The sequence below is a fragment of the Eschscholzia californica genome, unplaced genomic scaffold, assembly GCF_041429995.1.
Source record: "Eschscholzia californica isolate CP2 unplaced genomic scaffold, dmEscCali1.0.p SCAF_5, whole genome shotgun sequence".
In the NCBI taxonomy this organism is placed as follows: domain Eukaryota; kingdom Viridiplantae; phylum Streptophyta; class Magnoliopsida; order Ranunculales; family Papaveraceae; genus Eschscholzia; species Eschscholzia californica.
Genome location: NW_028238472.1, coordinates 11,790,402 through 11,810,196, shown reverse-complemented (window position 1 = coordinate 11,810,196; position 19,795 = coordinate 11,790,402). Strand labels below are relative to the sequence as shown.

The window sequence follows — 19,795 nt, the reverse complement described above, 5'->3', positions numbered from 1 at the left end:
TTGCCGAGGTTGGAATGCGGAGAGAGATAAGAGAGATAGGGAGAGAGAAGATGAAGATTAGGGGGCAATGTTTGATCAAGATAATTTTTGGGCTAAAAGAAAAGTATGCCCCTAAATTAATATTTATTGAGTAAATCTTTACTCCCCGGAGATTTTTTTTTATTCCCCAAAGCCGCGGCCTATTACATATTATGCTACATTAAGTTGACTACCTTACCAATTCTTTTGCAGCTTTGACTGCAATTATCCTCTTTCTATCCTCAATTTCAAGAGAACTTGTGACCTGCATTAAACCAACAAGATATTAAGCTCATAATAGGCGAGTTTAGCTGTTAACATGGATGACAATGAACACAGTGCAAATGGGAGTTACAGACATGATCAGTATAGATTTATGATCTGTTTTAAGTGAACGGTAGCTACTAAAACAGATACATAGATACATAGATAGATAGTTAGAGGCTGGCAAGGGGTTGATTTATATCTCTTTTTAGTTGGTTTCATGAAGGAGCAACTGGCAGGGTAAAACTATGGACCTTTGTGGGTTTAAAGAAGGAGATGGGGAAGCATGGGTACATGCTTTTGTTTTTTTTGTATAACCTAAACAGATGTTAGAAGAATGTAGAGAAAAAGAAGAAAGTAGCAAAAACAGAATTTGTTTGATTTAATGAAATTTTGAACTTCTACAATTTGTTCTGATACATTTTATCTTGTACCAATTCTGGGAGTTTTTCTTTCTCTTGGTATTTCGAATTGTTTGTTGACACGGACAAAGTAAGGGAAACCCTCTGAAATGATTTCAATATTGGACCTTGGACATATAATAGTTCCGAATCGAATCCCTTTAGAAAGAAGATCTTTTGTCTCATGGGTACATGCTTTTGTTTTTTTTGTATAACCTAAACAGATGTTAGAAGAATGTAGAGAAAAAGAAGAAAGTAGCAAAACAGAATTTGTTTGATTGAATTAAATTTTGAACTTCTACAATTTGTTCTGATACATTTTATCTTGTACCAATTCTGGGAGTTTTTCTTTCTCTTCGGTCATATAATCCAAGTGGAAGGCTGACTAATCCACGTCCACGGTATGGGTTCTGATGATATTGGAATCTGTATGGTTTTCTGATCCATGGAGAGTAACTATCTTGATTGAGCACATCATCTAAAAGTGGAATTCTTGGTAATTTTAGCGAATGACTTGACGAAAAAAAGATACTAGTAGTCTGTAACACTGCATAAGCTGAAATACGATGGAATTATACTTGCAAATGAATAAATGACCGAGTTATATATTAAGGAATAACACTGATAACAATCTAGTTAATACATATTACATGGACACAGAGATCAAAATCAACTATAAAGCTATTCTGCTAGACAAAGTAGTTTGGGCCAAAATGCCATGGCGTGTCCGAAAAACTAGGGGTGAGCAAAAACCGAACCAATTGGCCGAACCAAACCAAGTCGAACAGCACCGATCAGTTTTTGGGCCGAACCGATCACTGTTCGACTCGGTTCGGCCGAAAAACCGATCAAACCTAAATCGGTCTGGTTTGGCTTCGACTTGAGTTTCTAGAAACCGCCCAAACCGAACCGATCGAACCCTAAGGAAAAATGAAATAATAATTTTGTAAAGTTAGAAAGTGTTAAACAACAAAGGAAAAAAATATAATACCCCTAATCAACTCTTCCATACTACTGTTTGTCCTCCTTCCTAGTTGTTGTTGGCTTTATCAACCACAACCTATTCAACTTGATTGAAAAGTTTTAGAGGTAAGTCTTCACTGATTTATACGTACCACTACCTATTCTTAGTTAGTAACTTAATATTATAGATTTTGCATTCGTCATTCTACTTTTTTTTTGTTTGTAATGGTGCAAAAGTACGATGAACTAACAATTTTAATTTTCGGTATATGTAATGGTGGAAAAGTACGATGGGTATTTAATTTTTATTTTCAATATATGCAAAGATATGAATAACATTAGTTAACCATTTTCTCTAAGTTATGCTCGGTTAAACCGATCAACCGAACCGAACCAAACCGAGTCGAACCATGTCGGCCGGCCGAATGATCGGCTCGACTTCGGCCGATGATTTAGTCAAACCGCCACTTGTTGGTTCGGCTTCGGCTCGAATTAAAACCGAAAAAAACCGACCGTTGCTCACCCCTACGAAAAACGCTTTGGTAGTTGAAACCCTGCAGAAAAAAGCTTTATTGGATGAAAAAGGTACATATATTTCATGAAGAAAAAGTGGAGAAACGGATTTTGTTCGAATCTAATTCAATCAATCAATAAAGAGAAGTTGAAACACATTTGATGCTCAGTGGAAGGAGAAGTCGTTTTGGTTGTAAGGCTCATGGCAGAGATTTTTTAGGTCTCCACCACTGCCCTCGACACACCTCCGTGTGTTTCATCTCATCATCGCATCTACAAGTCTTAACTTTCAAGAACACACAGTTACTAAGGAATACACCACCATGTCACTAGCACCAACAACGAAAAAAAAACCTAAACGACGACCACTTACCCAACTAATATACTCACATAGCTACTACTAAAAACATCACAGAGTTATAACAAGCTAATCAGTATTTTAAAAAACAAAATCTATATGTGATAGATACTCTATATGGCTCAAATGAGATATATAATCTTCCATCACATAATTTCTAATAAAAGCAAAATAAATACATATTGAATCTAACTTCAAATTATTACTACATGCCTTGATATAGATTTGTTTAGAAAACAGTGTTTTTTGACGTGTCAGATTAAAATTAATCAGCACAAATACTCTCAGACAGGGATGACTGTTAATTTTGAATTCTCATCATCCACAAAACACTTGAAGAATACAGAAAACATAACAAACTATAATCTGGGTAGCAAGAAGTAAAATGAGATTTACTAGTGAATCTAGAAGAGAATTTTAACTGAAAAACTAAATATTTGTGAAGCCTCAGACCGTCCTAGTTCATGAGTTTCTTCAACATATTGAAATTGAGTAAACCAAACAACATGCCATTAAATCATTCAAAAACATAAACAAAGATCAACCCACAATTTAAAAGTTGCAACCCTTAGAAACCTAATTATACTTTTCTGTTTGATCTCCTAAACAGAAAAAAATGTAAAACCAATAGACTGCTAGAGTTTAAGAAAATATCAGCAACAAATAATAGACAGACAGAAGAATGCAAAAAAAAAAAACTAGGGTTTACAATTGTAAGTAAGAGACTTCGTTATATCATCAGGCTTCAACTTTATAGGGTTTTGGAAGTAGGAGAGGGATTTTTTGAGTTTTGCTTAGACTATGTTCGATGGGCGGTAGTAGATAAAAGAAGGCTTGTGTGAGGAAAACCATTAACCTCCTTTGTATATTTATATTGTTAATAGTTTACATAAATATGTAGTTGACATAGATAGCTATACACAAGAGAGGAAAGAAAATACATAAGGTAGGAAATAGTATATACAATATATTGGAAAGAATCAAGTCCAATCTCATCCAAAATCTTTAGTCAATTATTTCCCGAATCTGATTATTATTACCATTATTACCCTCCCGCAAATTGAGCTTCGAGGAGACGCGAAGGTTCAATTTGGGACAAAGCTCCAAGAACCGGAAATGAGATAAGCTTTTCGTCAAAATATCAGCTAGCTGATCATGAGATGGGACAAACTGAATCTCCACTGATCCGGCTACCACCTTTTCTCGAACAAAGTGGTAGTCCAAAGCAATGTGCTTAGAACGACCATGAAACACTGGGTTGGCAGTCATGAGGATGGCACTTTTATTGTCACAATATATACTAGTAGGAGTAGATAGGCGAATACCCAATTCCTGAAGAATATAACCAATCCAAGTTAAGTCAGCAGTAGTGGAGGCAAGAGCCCGATATTCAGCTTCGGTGCTGGAACGAGAAACCGTAGGCTGCTTACGAGCACTCCAGGTGAGAAGATTCCGACCAAGAAAAATGGAGAACCCAGATGTAGAACGACGTGTATTAGGGCAACCTGCCCAGTCAGCATCAGAGTAAGCATGAAGAGAATTAGAGGCAGAGTCCGCAAACAACTGTAAACCCATGTGAATCGTCCCCTTAACATAATGCAATATGCGTTTAACAGCTTGAAAGTGGTCAACTGTGGGAGCGTGCATAAACTGGCACGCCACATTGACTGCATAGGCTAAATCTGGACGAGTTAACGTAAGGTACTGAAGAGAACCCACCACCTTACGATATTGAGTAGGATCTGAAAAAGCAACACCCTGTCCTAACAACTGAATGCCTGTAGTCATAGGTGTAGAAGCTGGTTTGACACCCTCTAAATTTAAAATTTTAAGGATGTCTAATGCATATTTAGATTGAGTTAGTAAAAGACCATCCTTATTCGAAGTTGCTTCAATACCCAGAAAATAATGTAAAGAACCCATATTCTTCATATCAAACTCAGAAGATAGTTGAGAAATAATAGTATCAATGGTGGAGGAATCAGCTCCCGTGAGTATAATATCATCAACATAAAGCAACAAATAAATCATACCCACTGGAGTCGTACGAATAAAAAGAGAGGTATCAGACTTACTAACACGAAAACCAATACGGAGTAGGTAAGAGCTGAATTTGTCATACCATGCCCGAGGAGCCTGCTTCAAACCATAGAGAGCCTTGTAAAGACGACAAACATACGATGGATGGGAAGTATCAACATAGCCAGGAGGTTGGGCCATGTAAACCTCCTCAGTTAGATCCCCATGAAGAAAGGCATTCTTCACATCTAACTGAAGAATGAACTATCCACGAGAAACTGCAATAGAAAAAATTATCCGAATAGTTGTAAGTTTGACCACAGGGCTGAAAGTCTCATCAAAATCAAGTCCAGGTTTTTGAGTAAAACCTTGGGCAACCAAACGGGCTTTATACCTGACAATAGCACCGCCAGGTTTGAGCTTAGTGCGAAAAACCCATTTAGAACCAACAATGTTCATAGAGGGGTCAGGGGGACCAAAGACCAAGTACGTTGTTTCATAAGAGCTTCCATTTCTTCTTCCATAGCACGTTGCCAATGTATTGATTTACTAGCCATACGATATCCCCGCGGTTCCGTGATAGCAGATAAGGCAGCATAAAAGCTGGAACCAGAAGAACCAAAAATATCAGAATCACGAGGAGAAATAGGGTACCAAGAATATACCTGAGATGGAGTCGTGTCAACTAGTAGAGCATCACGCATGATTGAGTCCATCAACCTGTAACCTTGAGGACCACACTCTGAGCTAGAATCTAATGAAACCGTCGGAGCAACCCCTCCCGTAATGGAATCATTCAGAGAACGCATGGGAACCGGAGTAATACCTGCCAAAGAACGAGGACCCGATACTAGAGGAGTGGTAGGAATAGATTCCGGTGGTGTAGTAGAAGGAGCTGCGGAGGGGCCCTCAGTCGAGACTGAAGGCACCTCCCCAGTAGGTGCAGGAATAGGGGTCACGAATGAACTGACAGGGGTATCATCTAGACGAATTGTGGTAACTAAAGGTGCCTTTGAGGCAGAATCATCCACCGGAATGGGAATTGGATTGGCTTCAATGCTAGGGGTAGTAGTGGAAGACGAGATAGACATTAAGGGACGAGTATCAAGAAAACTCACTAGATCATCAGATGAAGACACAAAATCAGACGTTTTAAACGGGTAAATAGCTTCATCAAAAATAACATGACGAGAGATAAATACCTTCTTGGTGGTAGGATCTAAGCATTTGAAACCCTTATGCAATTGACTGTAACCGATAAACACACATGGGAAGCTCCGAGGTGAAAGTTTGTTAGAAGCATAAGGTCGCAAATAAGGGAAACAAAGACATCCAAACGAACGCAACATGGAATAGGAAGGTGGCTTACCGTATAAAGTGGAGAAGGGACATCCTGGAGCACTGTCGTAGGCATTCGATTAATGAGAAAATTTGCTGTTTGAAAAGCTTCAACCCAATAAATAGCAGGTAACCCACTATGAAATAAAAGACTCAGTCCAGTTTCAGTTACATGACGATGTTTACGCTCTACACGAGCATTTTGAGCAGGTGTATACGGACAAGAAATACGTCTGTCAATGCCATTTTCACTTAGAAAAATTAAAAATTGAGTATTTTGAAATTCACCTCCTCCATCTAATTGAAGAGTCTTAATTTCAGAGTCCAATTGATTTTCGACAAGAGATTTAAATTTTACAAAGACTTGAAAAAATTCAGATTTAGCACAAAGTGGATAAAACCAAGAAAATCGACTGTAATCATCAACAAAAAGCACATAATATTTAAAACCATTAGAATTAGGAACAGGAGAAAGACCCCATAAATCAATGTGCAAAAGAGCAAGAGGAGAAGAAGCTCGTTTATTATTCAAAGTAAATGGAAGTCTATGACTTTTACTCATATTACAAGAAATACAAGTAGAAGACATAGAATTCTTGGAAACAGACTGAATTAAATTATCCTTAATTAAAATTTCTAATACCCTAGAAGACACATGACCAAGTCGACTATGCCATATACCAAGTGGTGCTTTGACTGAGACTGAAGTAGAACTAAAAAATGAGGAATGAGCTTTATCTAAGACAAACAAATTTCCTCGCCTACTGCCGGTGCCCAGAAGTTTGTTTATTATTCAAAGTAAATGGAAGTCTATGACTTTTACTCATATTACAAGAAATACAAGTAGAAGACATAGAATTCTTGGAAACAGACTGAATTAAATTATCCTTAATTAAAATTTCTAATACCCTAGAAGACACGTGACCAAGTCGACTATGCCATATACCAAGTGGTGCTTTGACTGAGACTGAAGTAGAACTAAAAAATGAGGAATGAGCTTCATCTAAGACAAACAAATTTCCTCGCCTACTGCCGGTGCCCAGAAGCCTTCCTTTCTCCTGAAAGATATCAAAACCATGTTTTAAAAATAGAACAAAACAATGAAGATCATCAACAAGTTTGCCTATAGATAATAAATTCTTAGTAAGAGAAGGAACATGAAGTGAATCAGGTAAGGTGAGGACACCATAAGGAGTGGGAAGAGAAAGGGAACCTTTATGTCGAATGGCGAGAGGCGAACCATCACCGATGTAGACTTTATTTGAACCAGAATAAGGAGTTAAGTGAGAAAAGTTACCGGAACCTGACGTCATATGACTTGAGGCACCACTATCGGCATACCAAGACGGATCTGACGGATTGGTGATGACGAGAGACTGAAGAGCATCACCTGCGGCTTCAATAGATTCAGCATCGGCAACGTGGGCTTCTCGGCGAGGTGATAGAGATCGATCATGAGGACGACGACGAGATGAGTCACGGGTCCGACGAGGAGAGGGTTCTCGGTACGGTTGTCGTGGTGAATATTGATCACGGCGACGAGGAGAGTCTCTTTGACGTCGCGGTGGTCGACCAGTAAGCAAAAAACAACGATCAACAGAATTCCCAGGCTTCTTACACCACTAACAGACAAACGTCGGTGTGGACCGAGAGGGTCGTCTATTGATGAGCCATGAAAATGTCTCATCTGAATCTCTTAACTTGGGCTAGTTAGTTCAATTCGAGCCGTTACTCTGATGAATTGTTTGTTTTCTTTCTCAGGTGTCTTTTACTGAATTCAGTGTGAAAAACGATTAAAATCGGGAGAAAGACATGCTAAGGGCATTGTGGTAAGTTGTTGGTTATGCTAATCCTGGTCGACTTTAATACTCAGATGAAAGTAGAGTTCAAAACGAATCCAACGGCGAAAACGGAAGTCAAATCGGACCCCGGACGAGAAGGATAGCCTAAGTCAAAGTTGAAGTCAAGCATGGATGACCAAGTCAGCAGGAGTACCAGAGTAGGTGATCCTGTGATTCATGGAGCCGAAATTTCAGTGGTCCCACTCAATCTGATGGTGCTGGAGTGTGGATCTTTGAGCAGTAGGGATATTTCGGTACAAGTATCGGGCGCAAAAGATATACCATGTTGTGGAGATCCAGTGTTACTGTTGCATCTTAATGAGAGTAGGTCCGCTCCATCAGACGGTTAATGTGAACTTCCAACAAATGGACAGTCTCCACAACCCGGAGTATCATCTTACGCTACTCCATGGGACACATAATGTGGTCCTCTAGACAGCTACACGTCGATCCACGTGAGTGGTTCAATATTTCCAGGAACAAGAAAGCTCAGACTGCATGCACGCGGGAGCACGATACTTCAGTAGCCCTCGATGAAACCAACTGAATCCAAGGGCTGTCGAACACTCTCTTTAATCCCTTGAATCTGTGCTTGTGTCCCAGCCTATTGAGTTATTCCGGGATGCACCGAAACTTCTTCACTTAATAGCAAATATTGGAACGGTCAGTACTTCCTCCATTCTCTCGTCCCTATCTACTGTTAAACCGCACATCTCTTTCTCTCTTATCTCTTAATACTTTGGAAAGAATATTCAGTAGAGAAAGGAAGAGTTGGGGAGAATTATTTGTAACCAAAGGATTAACGAAACAGATAAGGAAAGTGACAAGACCGAGAAGGAATGAAATGGCTGGGGATATTTTCTTTCTTGATCTTCTTTGGTGATTTTGGAAAGGATTCAAATTGGAGGAAGAGATTGGGTTCAATTCTCTTCTTCTATATAGAGGGACGGAAAACACAGTAGAGGGGCATCTCGGATTGGAGGGGAAGATCATCATCTCAAGCTCAAGCTATAGAGAAAATCAGAGAGAGAGAGAGAGAGAGAGAAACAGAGATCATCTCTCCACTCAATCATCATCATCATCTCGGTTTTGAAATTACTTCTTAGTGAGAGAGGGGAATTACAGAAAGCAAGAGAGATTAATGTATTGAGTGTGAGATATTTAGTATCATCACGGCTGAGAAAAGAAATAAATCATCTTCATCATCTCGGTTTAGAGAGAGAAAGAGATTATCATTAGTTTTCTTTCTTTCTTAATTGCTTTTCTTTTTCTTTTCCATCTTTATTTCTGTTTCTTAGTGAGAGAGAGAGAGATTACAAAGGAAGACAGAAAGATTGTAGAGAAAGAGAGATTAACAGTGAGATCATTTCTTTCGGTTTTAAGGAAATTCTGATTTGTTTCAATCTTATTTCTGGTTAAATAAGTTCAAGAGATAGAAAAGAAAAGTTAGAGAGAGTTTATAAGATAAGAAACAGCAAGTTAGAGAGAGAAAGATAGTTGGAGAAGATGAGAAAATAGGAGAGAAAATAATTTTCTCATAGGGAAAATATTTCTGGGAAGACGAGAAAATCGTTTTCCCAGAGGGTGCGTTTGGCAGAACAGTGGAAAATCAGAAGGAAATCACTTCCCTAAGGCTCTGTTTGGCTGGAAAATTAGTAAGAAATTCAATTTTTTTATTTTTCTCCCACATTTTATATAGTTAACCTTTAAATTTTTCATCATGATTAACTAATCTCTATCTAGGGTCTTAGATGAAGTTCTACGTAAGTAATTTTATCGATATGATTTATTAATATTTTTTCTTGTTTTTCATGATAAAATCTTCCGGATTTTTAGACCATTCATGGACCAAAAATCTGAGTTATATAAAGAATTCGCTAATTAAATCATAATGAATCATCGTTAGAATTATTAGAAGGACGGATTCGAAAACCCTAGGTTCCCTTTATCTGAATATCAACTTTAGTATTATTTAAATTTTAATTATTGTTTATCTTTTTATTATTTGAAAAAAAAATATTATCAATCAAACCACTTTTTGAAGACCTAATAGTTTTAAGATTAGAATTGAAATTTGACTTAGTCTCTGAGGAACGAACTGGTCTTACCGGAATTTTACAACTTGACACCCGTGAACTTGCGGGTGTAGACCTATTTAGGAAACTTTTTAGGCCCATCATCTATCATGGCGAGGGGGAGACCGAGAAGACCGATCATAACGAGAGGAACGTTGTGGAGACCGATATTCACGATGACCTGAATTGTAGGTAGAGACATAAGCACCTTCGGTAATAGGAGGAACAACCCGAAAGGATTTTATAACACCTTCTTGAGCCTGAAGCATAGGTAAAATATCTTTAAAAGTTGGAAGAGGTGGTTTAGAGAGAATAGATCCGGCTAAAGTTTCATAATCCGGGCCGAGACCTTTCATGAACCAGTATACTTTCTCAGCTTCAGAAATATGATGACCAGTGGTGGCTAAGGTTTCACATAAAACCCTGTAATTACGAGCATAATCCGCTATAGATGCATTACCTCGTTTAATACATTGAGTTTGTTCCTTGAGCTGAAGAGAGCGAGTGATGCATGGACTAGCATAAGTTTGATTGAGCTGAGCCCAAACATCAGCCGCTCGGGTTAAGCCTATAATATCATTCATTGCCTCTTTGGAGAGAGAACTATAGATGATCGAAAAAACAAGGCGATCCGTAGTTAACCAAAATTCATAGAGAGGATTAACAGTTAACGAACCTGTAGGGGAAGCGAGTGTAGGTTCCGGTGGAGGGACCGTATTATCAAGATGATGAACCAGACGTTGACTTTCCAATAAAGATAAAATCTGAGGACGCCATAGCAAAAAATTTTCTGAATCAAGTTTTAAGTTGATCATAGAGCTAAGATGCGGATAAGATATCATAGTTGGTGCCGAAGGAGATAAAATAGCACTTGAAATAGAAGAACCGGGTGAAAATTCCATAGCAAACAAACTTAATAAGAAAATCTTTTGAAGATTTTAACCTCGATATGAAATCGGGAAAAAAAATAACTCTTGAAAAGAAGAAAACCTCGGTAAAGATGAACCGGACAATAGAATAATGATCTCGGTTGGAGACAACCGGAAAAAGATAACAAGGATCGAACTCGTTAGAGAATGGCTCTGATACCATAAAAGAATATGAATAGGTTTTGTGTGAGGAAAACCATTAACCTCCCTTGTATATTTATATTGTTAATAGTTTACATAAATATGTAGTTGACATAGATAGCTATACACAAGAGAGGAAAGAAAATACATAAGAGAGGAAAGAAAATACATAAGGTAGGAAATAGTATATACAATATATTGGAAAGAATCAAGTCCAATCTCATCCAAAATCTTTAGTCAATTATTTCCCGAATCTGATTATTATTACCATTATTAGAAACCTAGCTAGTAATTAGTTGGTAGTAGCTAAAATGATAAGATGTTCTCGTGGGACGAAGAAGAAGACAGGATTAGTGAGTTACCACTGGACATTATTCATAGTATCCTCACTTTTATTGAGTTGAGAGAAGCCATCCAGACTTGTATTTTATCTAAAAGATGGAGGTATGTTTGGAAATCTCTTCCGTATCTAAATTTCTGTGGCAGATATAGTCATGAAATTAAGTTAAGTGATTTTGTTGATAACTTATTAAATCTTCGTGACGATCCTTGTCCTATTTTGAGTTTTTGTTTAAGATATGATTCTTGGTGTGAACTTCCAAATTCTTGGTTTGAATTCTTACCCATTTTATCAACTCCTAAATATTCATCAATGAAAATTATTATGTGGATAAGCTGTATCTTCAAGGGCATCCTTGTGGTTGGACTGGAGTTCCTGCTTTGGTCGCACTTGTTTCATTCGCCTTTAATTTTCCAATGTGCTGTCAATTATAATATTCACTTTTATTCTATTATGTGACTCGGTCCAATCGTACTTAGGTGGAGTATTTTTTTCTAAATTTTAGTCTGGCCCATTTTTAACTGTTTAGCGTGGTTGATAGAAGTACTAAATTTCAAGGGATTGACTCTATCATACCTGCCAATATATCTCAGGAGGATAGAAGAACCCCCTTATCTAAGCTATGTGAAATTATTAATTTGGCCATGTGTTTAATGTCTTCCAATTACAACCCCCTACCTAAAAGAGATACTACTAATAGACATTAGGCTTGGTAGAAGACGATTTACGATCTACTAATTGGCATTGGTGAACATGAGAAATTAGTTGGGAGAGAGAGATGGGGTGGAAGGACATTAAAGAGTCCTCGAACGTGCACTTGTAACACTTTATTAGAAACGAAGAATAGAAACGAAGAAAGGAATCCGGCAAGACCCTTCGCTGGAGAAGCAATGGAACTCCCTGGTGGGTTAAGCAAATTCTTTTCATTTTTGGAGATTAGAGTTGGAAAGAAGAAGGTCAAGAATACTCACGTTTGTGAAGAAGGTGACGATAATATTTACCGGGAAGAAACCCTAACTGAAAATATATATCAAAAGAGTCATGAATTCAAAGAGGGTACTTTTAAGAAGGAAGAAGATAAACAAAATAAACCAATTGCATGCTATTAGGTAAAATTTTCTTGCTAAATCTGAGAACCCATTGATGAAGGTTGTGTTTTGGGGAGTGAGAACTAATATACTCACATAGCTACTATTAGAAACATCACATAGTTATAACAAGCTAAAAAGTATTTTACAAAACAAAAGCTATATGGGATACTCTATATGGCTCAAATGAGACGATCTAAAGACAAATTTTTCGTAAAGATATTCTCGTCATTATATATACAATCTTCCATCACATAATTTGTCTATGGTAATTTACGGTGAAGACTCTATGGTACGTAATCAATAGCATATTTTCACAAAAAAAAATCAGTGTTTAGATCAATTTAAACGACCTACTAAAAGCAGTATAATTACATATTTTGTGAAGCCTCAGACTGTCCTAGTTCATGAGTTTCTTCAACATATTGCAATTGAGTAAACCAAACATAAACAAAAATCAAACAAAATTAACCAAGTCTTCACACCCCGGAAACTATTTTGCTTTCCCCAAAGTGCTGGCCCTCGAGAAATAAAGTTCTATAGGCGCCTTCTGTTTTTTTTTTTTTGTTGAAAGCGCCCCGACCATCTTCAGCAAGTAGGATAAAACCGTTGCTAAATATAAGAAAGATTTTGCACGAGAATAGGATCCGATTTCGTGATTAATGCAAGATTTTAGGATTTGACTTAATGAACAAGTTAGGGTTTTGCTGGTTTTATATAAATCCGGAGGAGGATCTCGTTAAACCTAGTAATTTGTGCGTAGATAATAATATTAAGATGTTCTGGTGGGAGGAAGAAGAAGAAGAAGAAGAAAAAGGAGTAGAAGAAAAAGTAGACAGGATTAGCGTGTTACCACTAGAGATTAAACATCGGATCGTCTCTTTTCTTACGTTGAGAAAAGCCATCCAGACTTGTATTTTATCTAAAGACTGGAGGTATGTTTGGAAATCTCTTCCATATCTAAATTTCCTTGACACAAATTATGGTTCTGAGATTAAGTTTAGTGATTTTGTTAATAAAGTATTACATGTTCGTGACAACTTTGAAGAACTACATGTTGACAATCTTAGTGATGACATAAAAAATCAATTACCTCTTGATACCATATTTACTTCGAAATATTTGAAGAGATTAGAGTTGCATTATGAGAATGGATATTCTGATTTTCCAAAGCTTGACATACTGAATTCAATGAGTTTACCTAGGCTAGAGAAACTTACTCTCGGAGGGTTTCGGCTAGATGAAGATGGTGATATTAAGAAGATCTTGTTGAATTGTCATGTTCTCGAGTCATTGTCATTTCATAGATGCATATTCAACCAAAAAAACCTTGAGATATCTTCTCCCCATCTTAAGCATTTAAAAATGTCTAGTTGTCAATACATTGACCCCATTGACCCTGACCTCATTGACCGCGCTCTCAACAAAAAAAAGAAAAAGAAAAAGAAAAAATACATTGAGTCGTCATACAACAACCAGCAAACATGTACTATAAATATAAATGCTCCAAATCTCTTATCACTTAAATTTGATAGTTTCAAATGGAAATTTATAAGAGATGATGATTCTTCGTGTGAACTTCCAAATCATCGTATTTATAAGAGTCGCTCCATTTGTAACATTCTTGTTGTTTGAAGTAGATGGCGAACAACTTCAATTTTAGGCTATGATTGATTGTAAATTTATCGAGAGCTTATGTGATGCTTTAAGCAGAGAGGTAGTTTTAAGTGACGTTGATTCTCCAAACAGATTGTTTCACCCAAGGATAATATTTTCTAGTAATTTGAATTCTTACCCATTTTATCAACTCCTAAATATTCATCAATGAAAATTATTATGTGGATAAGCTGTATCTTCAAGGGCATCCTTGTGGTTGGACTGGAGTTCCTGCTTTGGTCGCACTTGTTTCATTCGCCTTTTTTTTTTTTTTTTTTTTTTTTTTTGTGGAAATGATATATTATATTAAACAACAAGAATTCTATTACAATACAACTTCGAAATAAAGTACGGTATATTCTTCCATGTTTGAGTTTTGGTCCTTTTCCTCGCCCACTTGGCTAGCTTGTCTGCAACGCGATTGGATTTTCTGTTTACAAACGAATATTTGACTGCTTCTGTAAGGGATCCGATTTCTCTTATTTTTTGAATGTACCTTTTGGTTTGCCATTGTATTTCATTTTTATTCTTTTGAAGATATTGAATTACATTGATATTGTCGTTTTCAATGATGATTTTATTGTAATTGTGGGCCACCGCCCATTCTATTCCTTTTAGGATTGCTAAAGATTCACATTCCTCGGCGCTTCGGCTTCTGGTGGTTGTAACGTAAGCTTCTATGAATTCCGATGCGTGGTTATGAATAACAATTCCAATACCTGCATTTTCATTTACGTTTCTGAAAGATGCATCTACGTTTATTTTCACCCAATCTGGTAAAGGTGGTGTCCATTTAACTGGATTCATCTTCGTTCTGATTTGGGGATTCTGTTTATACTGTGGAAAGTTTGTAATGATAGATATTATATGTTCTAGAGAGTTGATTTCCTGTTGAAAGCAGTGATCGCATCTAATTTTCCAGATGATCCACATTATAGTGGCCATGTGAATGCCATTTTGAGTTTGATTGAGTTCAGGGTTCTGTTCCCAAGAGAAGATCCAGTCTCTAATCGACGGAATCTGTTCTGAGATGATGTTAAAGTAAAACCAAATGTTTTTCGCTAACGGGCAGTGTAAAAGAGCGTGTTCCATTGATTCCACCACGTTGCAGTTGGGACAATTCAGATTATTGTTAATGTATTTACCAATCCGCTCCCGGACCGGGAGGGCTTTGACACAAATTTTCCATAAGAAAAGTTTAATTCTAGGAACTACTTGGATGGACCAAATAAAATTCCAGTTAGGTTCCTTTTTAGAAGGCGAGTTCATACTGGTGGAGAGGTGTCTGTACATTGATTTAACCGTAAAGTTGCCTGACTTAGTGAGGGACCATCTAAGTTGATCCTCATTATTACAGTCTATAGGAATAGTAAGAATTAAGTTTTTGGTATTTTCGTCAAAAGTGCTATTGAGCAGTTCTAGGTTCCAATGGTTGTGTACTATTAGTTGAGAAACTTTAGTGATCGGAGAGTTATAAATATTCTCCGGGGGGTTGTTAAGAGAAGGAATCCAATTATCTTTCCATACCTCTATATTTTTTCCGTTCTGGACCTCCCATGAAGAGAGTTTGTCTATATTATACAAGTGTTTACTAATGTTTTTCCAGTGCCACGAGTGATGGGTCTTAGCTAGACCCGGCTGGTCGCTATTATTATAATATTTAGACTTCAGGAGTTGGACCCAAATAGCTTTAGGCTCGGATTTGATCTTCCAAGCCAATTTGCTCATCAAGGCTTAATTGTCCAACTCAGTGTTGTGAATTCCTAGCCCCCCCATCATCTTGGGGGAACAAATGGAAGACCAACTTTTGGTGCAGATACCCTTTGACTTACCCCACCAGAACGACTTTTGCAAAGTCGAGATGCTCTTGCTAATGCCTTTTGGAAGGGCAAAGCATTGCATCTGGTATCGGGGTACAGCTGCCGCAATTGTCGAAATGACGATAGTGCGGCCTGCCTGAGAGAGAAAGTTATAATTCCATTTATCTAATTTGCTCTTAATTTTCTCAATGAGTTCGTTGAAGACCTTCTTCTTCTGAGCTCCTATGAACAGTTGCGCACCTAAGTATTTTTCCGAAGTGGATGCGTATTTAACTTTGAGGGTTTTAGTTATCATTCTCTTGAATTTCGGGTGAGAATTTTTAGAATAGAAGATGTTAGATTTACTGTAGTTAATCATTTGACCTGACGATTCGCAAAACATTTTAAGTATGGATTTAAGAGTGTGGATATTATCTAATGTGTTTCTCCCAAAGATGATACAATCGTCGGCGAAGAGGAGATGCGATATGTTTAGGCTGGGATTATTAGTGGGGAAACCCTTAAAGTTATCCCCTTCGTGGTTAGCATTAATAAGTCTACTAAGAGCTTCCATGGCGATAGTAAACAGGAATGGAGAAAGAGGGTCACCTTGTCTAATTCCCCTCGACGAATGAAAAATTTGACCTGGACGACCGTTCACCAGGACCGCCATAGAGGAAGTGGTGATACACTGAGTGATCATTCGAATCCAATGACTCGAATACCCTAGTTTAGACATGATATCAGTCAAGAATTTCCATTCTATTCTATCAAACGCTTTGGACATATCCAACTTAAGTCCAAAGTATCCGGTGGCTCCTTTTAAAGTACGAAGCGAGTGGATGATTTCCTGACCTATAATTATGTTGTCTGTTATCTGCCTACCAGGGATGTATGCTGCTTGGAAAGGAGAAATAATGTTATTTAAGGAGAACTTAAGTCTATCTGCTAGGATCTTAGTGATGATCTTATAAGTGGTGTTGAGGAGACTGATAGGTCTAAAGTCGGCTGGGATTTGTGGCGTTGTGGTTTTTGGAATGAGACAGATATGGGTATGATTAGTGTCCGGAGGTAGCACTGCCGAGGTGAAGAACTCTTGCACTAAGGTCAGAGTGTTTTCACTGACAGTGTCCCAGTTCGTCTGAAAAAAGAAAGGGGGGTATCCGTCCGGACCCGGCGCAGCCTCTTTCTTAAGGCTTTTAATAGCCCTATTAATTTCTTCTAGATCAGGGACTTTGTCTAGCTCTCTATTCTGATCTTGTGTGATTGTGTTGGTGAAGAGATCTAAAATTTTTGTGTTGGGTTTATCTCCAGGAGAGGTACTAATGTTGAGCAAGTGCTCGGTGAAGGTTGTCTGAATGTCACACAGGTCCTCGCACCAATCTCCTGCTTTATTTTTGATCGCCCTAATTTTATTGTTCCGGTTATTCTGAATCGCCTGGGAGTGGAAGAATTTGGTATTCTTGTCACCTAACTCGAGAAAATTATTCCTCGACTTTTCTTTCCACAGTGATTCTTGGAGATTATAAATCTCTTCAAGCTTTTGATTTAACTTATTGTACTCTATTCTGTCTGTTGTCTTATTTATTTGCTCGATAATTTTTTTAATGTTGTTTTCTATATTACCAAAGACTTCTTTGTTCCATTTGGTGAGATGTCGACTTAGATTTTTAAGGTTTACTTGAATATTTTTATGATTAGTCCAATTAGTAGCAATGAAATTATGACAGTCTGGATGGGACATCCAAGTACGTATAAATTTGAAAGGTTTAGGGGTGGTGTATTGCGCTTCATCTGCTGAGAGGAGAATGGTAAGATGATCCGAACCCACAGCATCTAAATGTTTCACACTTAGGCTCCTGTTCTTGGAAAACCAAGGGAGGTTCGCTAACGCTCTATCTAATCTCTCCTGGATGAAGTGTTCCCCAAATTGTTTGTTATTCCAAGTATAGGGGTAACCTTTGAAACCTACATCTAAGAGATTAAGTTTGTTGATGTAGGATAATATTCGAGGGATATTAGAATTAGTGGCCAAAGAGCCTCCTTGTTTGTCTTGACTATCTAGGATCGTATTAAGGTCCCCAATCAAGAACCACGGAGAGTTTTTGTCTATATTCATATTATCTAATATTTTCCACGGTTTACATTTGTTTTTATGGTGAGGACAACCATAAAAACCAGTAATCGCGTAGTGGGAGTTATTGCTGTTGAAATTTATGGAGGAATGAATAATATTATTATCCGAGTACTCTATATGTAAGTTTAAGTTATGTTTCCAGTACATGACGAGACCTCCCGCCTTATTTATGGGATCAACGTAATGGCTTTTATATTGTTTGTTAATTTTAATGTATTTATTAATATTTATCGATTTGGTTTTAGTTTCAGATAAAAAAATGATATCCGGGTTATGCTTAGTAATCAAATTCATCAAGTATTTTCTGGTAATGAACGACGCAATACCTCTAACATTCCAGCTAAGGACTGAGATATCAATATTGGAGTCTTCTGCCATGGAGCAAGACTCAGGGGAAGTTGGAGTGGGACTAAGTCTATAGAAAGACCCCACGGTCTCGATACCAAGAATATGATCTTAAGGGCACTCCTATTTTTGCTCTTGAATATGGACCTCTAAATGGCCCTTAAAAGGCCCTAATCTGACTGAAGGCGCTTCGCTAAGAAAGGATTATACGGGCACCTACTCTTGGCTGAAAACTACAAGGTGTCTAACTATAAAGCTGGTCTGATTTTTAGTTAAGAGCGCGCACTACAGGATAACCAAAGACCCAGGAAGCTTATAGTCTATTAGCTAGTGTTATGTCTAGAAGGCACTTCACCTTCCACTATTAGCTAGGGTTAATAATACCTTAACAGATGAAAAACCATGATAAAACTAACTAGTCTATCAAAAGAGAAATAAACTAACTATTCAAGCAAATGAGAATTAAAACTTAATATAGTAACTTATAACCATTAACATCAAAAAACATATACTGTTCTATCAACTTCTATCCTAACAACAAAATAAGAAGTTAATCCAACACGAGATAAATACTAACATTCAAAAAACAAGATTAGTACCACTTAACAGTGGCTTAATAGACCTACTATACTGAAGATTGAAACTAATTAAAACTTAAAATTAACCAACTGGAGATGAAGCTAACAAAACCAAGAACAGACTACTCTGGATCACCATCACTTTCCTTGTCGACTGACATTCCCTTGGATTCAAGCAGGGAATCGGCGAACTTGTGCCTACGCCTTTCTTCAGCACTATCTACAGACTCTGGAGGAGGAGTATACCAGCTGGATGGACCATACCCAGTGAAAGATGACGAACCAGAAGAATTACCTGAATTCCAACTATGCTGACTACCCAAAAAAGGAGAGGAAAAGCTCTCTCTATAGTCCTTCAACCTCTTGCTCATGAGTTGTCTCCTGACATCTTCTTCTATTTTGACCTCGACTAACTTATCCAAATCCTTCCTTTTTCCTGTCTGTCTGAAGAGTTCATGAGGAGGTATAGGATTAGCATGAGCCTGTGAGGGAGGGACTATGGTGAGAGCCCAGTTGTCTGCAGGACCATGGGCAACGAAATTGACCTCCATTGGGACACTGTCCAAATGATCTTGAGATTGAATACATGGAGTAACAGGGTGTTCCACTATTCTACATTTGTGGCAAATGGCTTTAGGGAACTTAAAATAACTGAAGTTTACAGGCTTTCCACCGTCTGTAAATATCGAGTTGAGAGTAGCTAAGAGAGGGGTACGCACATCATATAGGAATTGTATACGGATAGTAGAGTTAGTGACCTTACTGAAGTTTTTTGGTTGGATTTGTAGTATGAATCCCATGCATGAGAATATTATCCCCAAGTCGTGTCTGTTCTGGATGGAGGAAGGAAGCCCTGAGAGACTGCACCACATCGGTTCCTGCATGAGAGCAGGAACCTCTCCTTGAAAGGGAAGGTCTATTTCTTGCATGACTATTAGGTACCCTCTAATAATCCATGGACGACCTTGGTTTATTTCATTCATGGCTATAAG

General features: G+C 37.7%; 1 protein-coding gene and 3 non-coding genes across 4 annotated transcripts; 1 reads left to right on the top strand and 3 right to left on the bottom strand.

Annotated features, from left to right (window-relative positions):
- Positions 1–2,320: 2,320 nt before the first annotated feature.
- LOC147537086 (small nucleolar RNA Z152/R70/R12) lies at positions 2,321–2,433 on the bottom strand. The gene has a single exon (XR_015226844.1). It is a non-coding gene; the product is annotated as a small nucleolar RNA Z152/R70/R12 (small nucleolar RNA).
- A 331-nt stretch (positions 2,434–2,764) lies between these two features.
- On the bottom strand, positions 2,765–2,847 carry LOC147537085 (small nucleolar RNA R38). The gene has a single exon (XR_015226830.1). It is a non-coding gene; the product is annotated as a small nucleolar RNA R38 (small nucleolar RNA).
- A 114-nt stretch (positions 2,848–2,961) lies between these two features.
- Positions 2,962–3,046, bottom strand: LOC147537084 (small nucleolar RNA snoR20a). The gene has a single exon (XR_015226792.1). It is a non-coding gene; the product is annotated as a small nucleolar RNA snoR20a (small nucleolar RNA).
- Positions 3,047–13,065: 10,019 nt separating this feature from the next.
- LOC147537083 (FBD-associated F-box protein At2g26860-like) lies at positions 13,066–13,923 on the top strand. The gene has a single exon (XM_086642731.1). It carries the CDS (start codon positions 13,066–13,068, stop codon positions 13,921–13,923), a length of 858 nt encoding a protein of 285 aa, XP_086498857.1.
- The last annotated feature ends 5,872 nt before the right edge of the window (positions 13,924–19,795 follow it).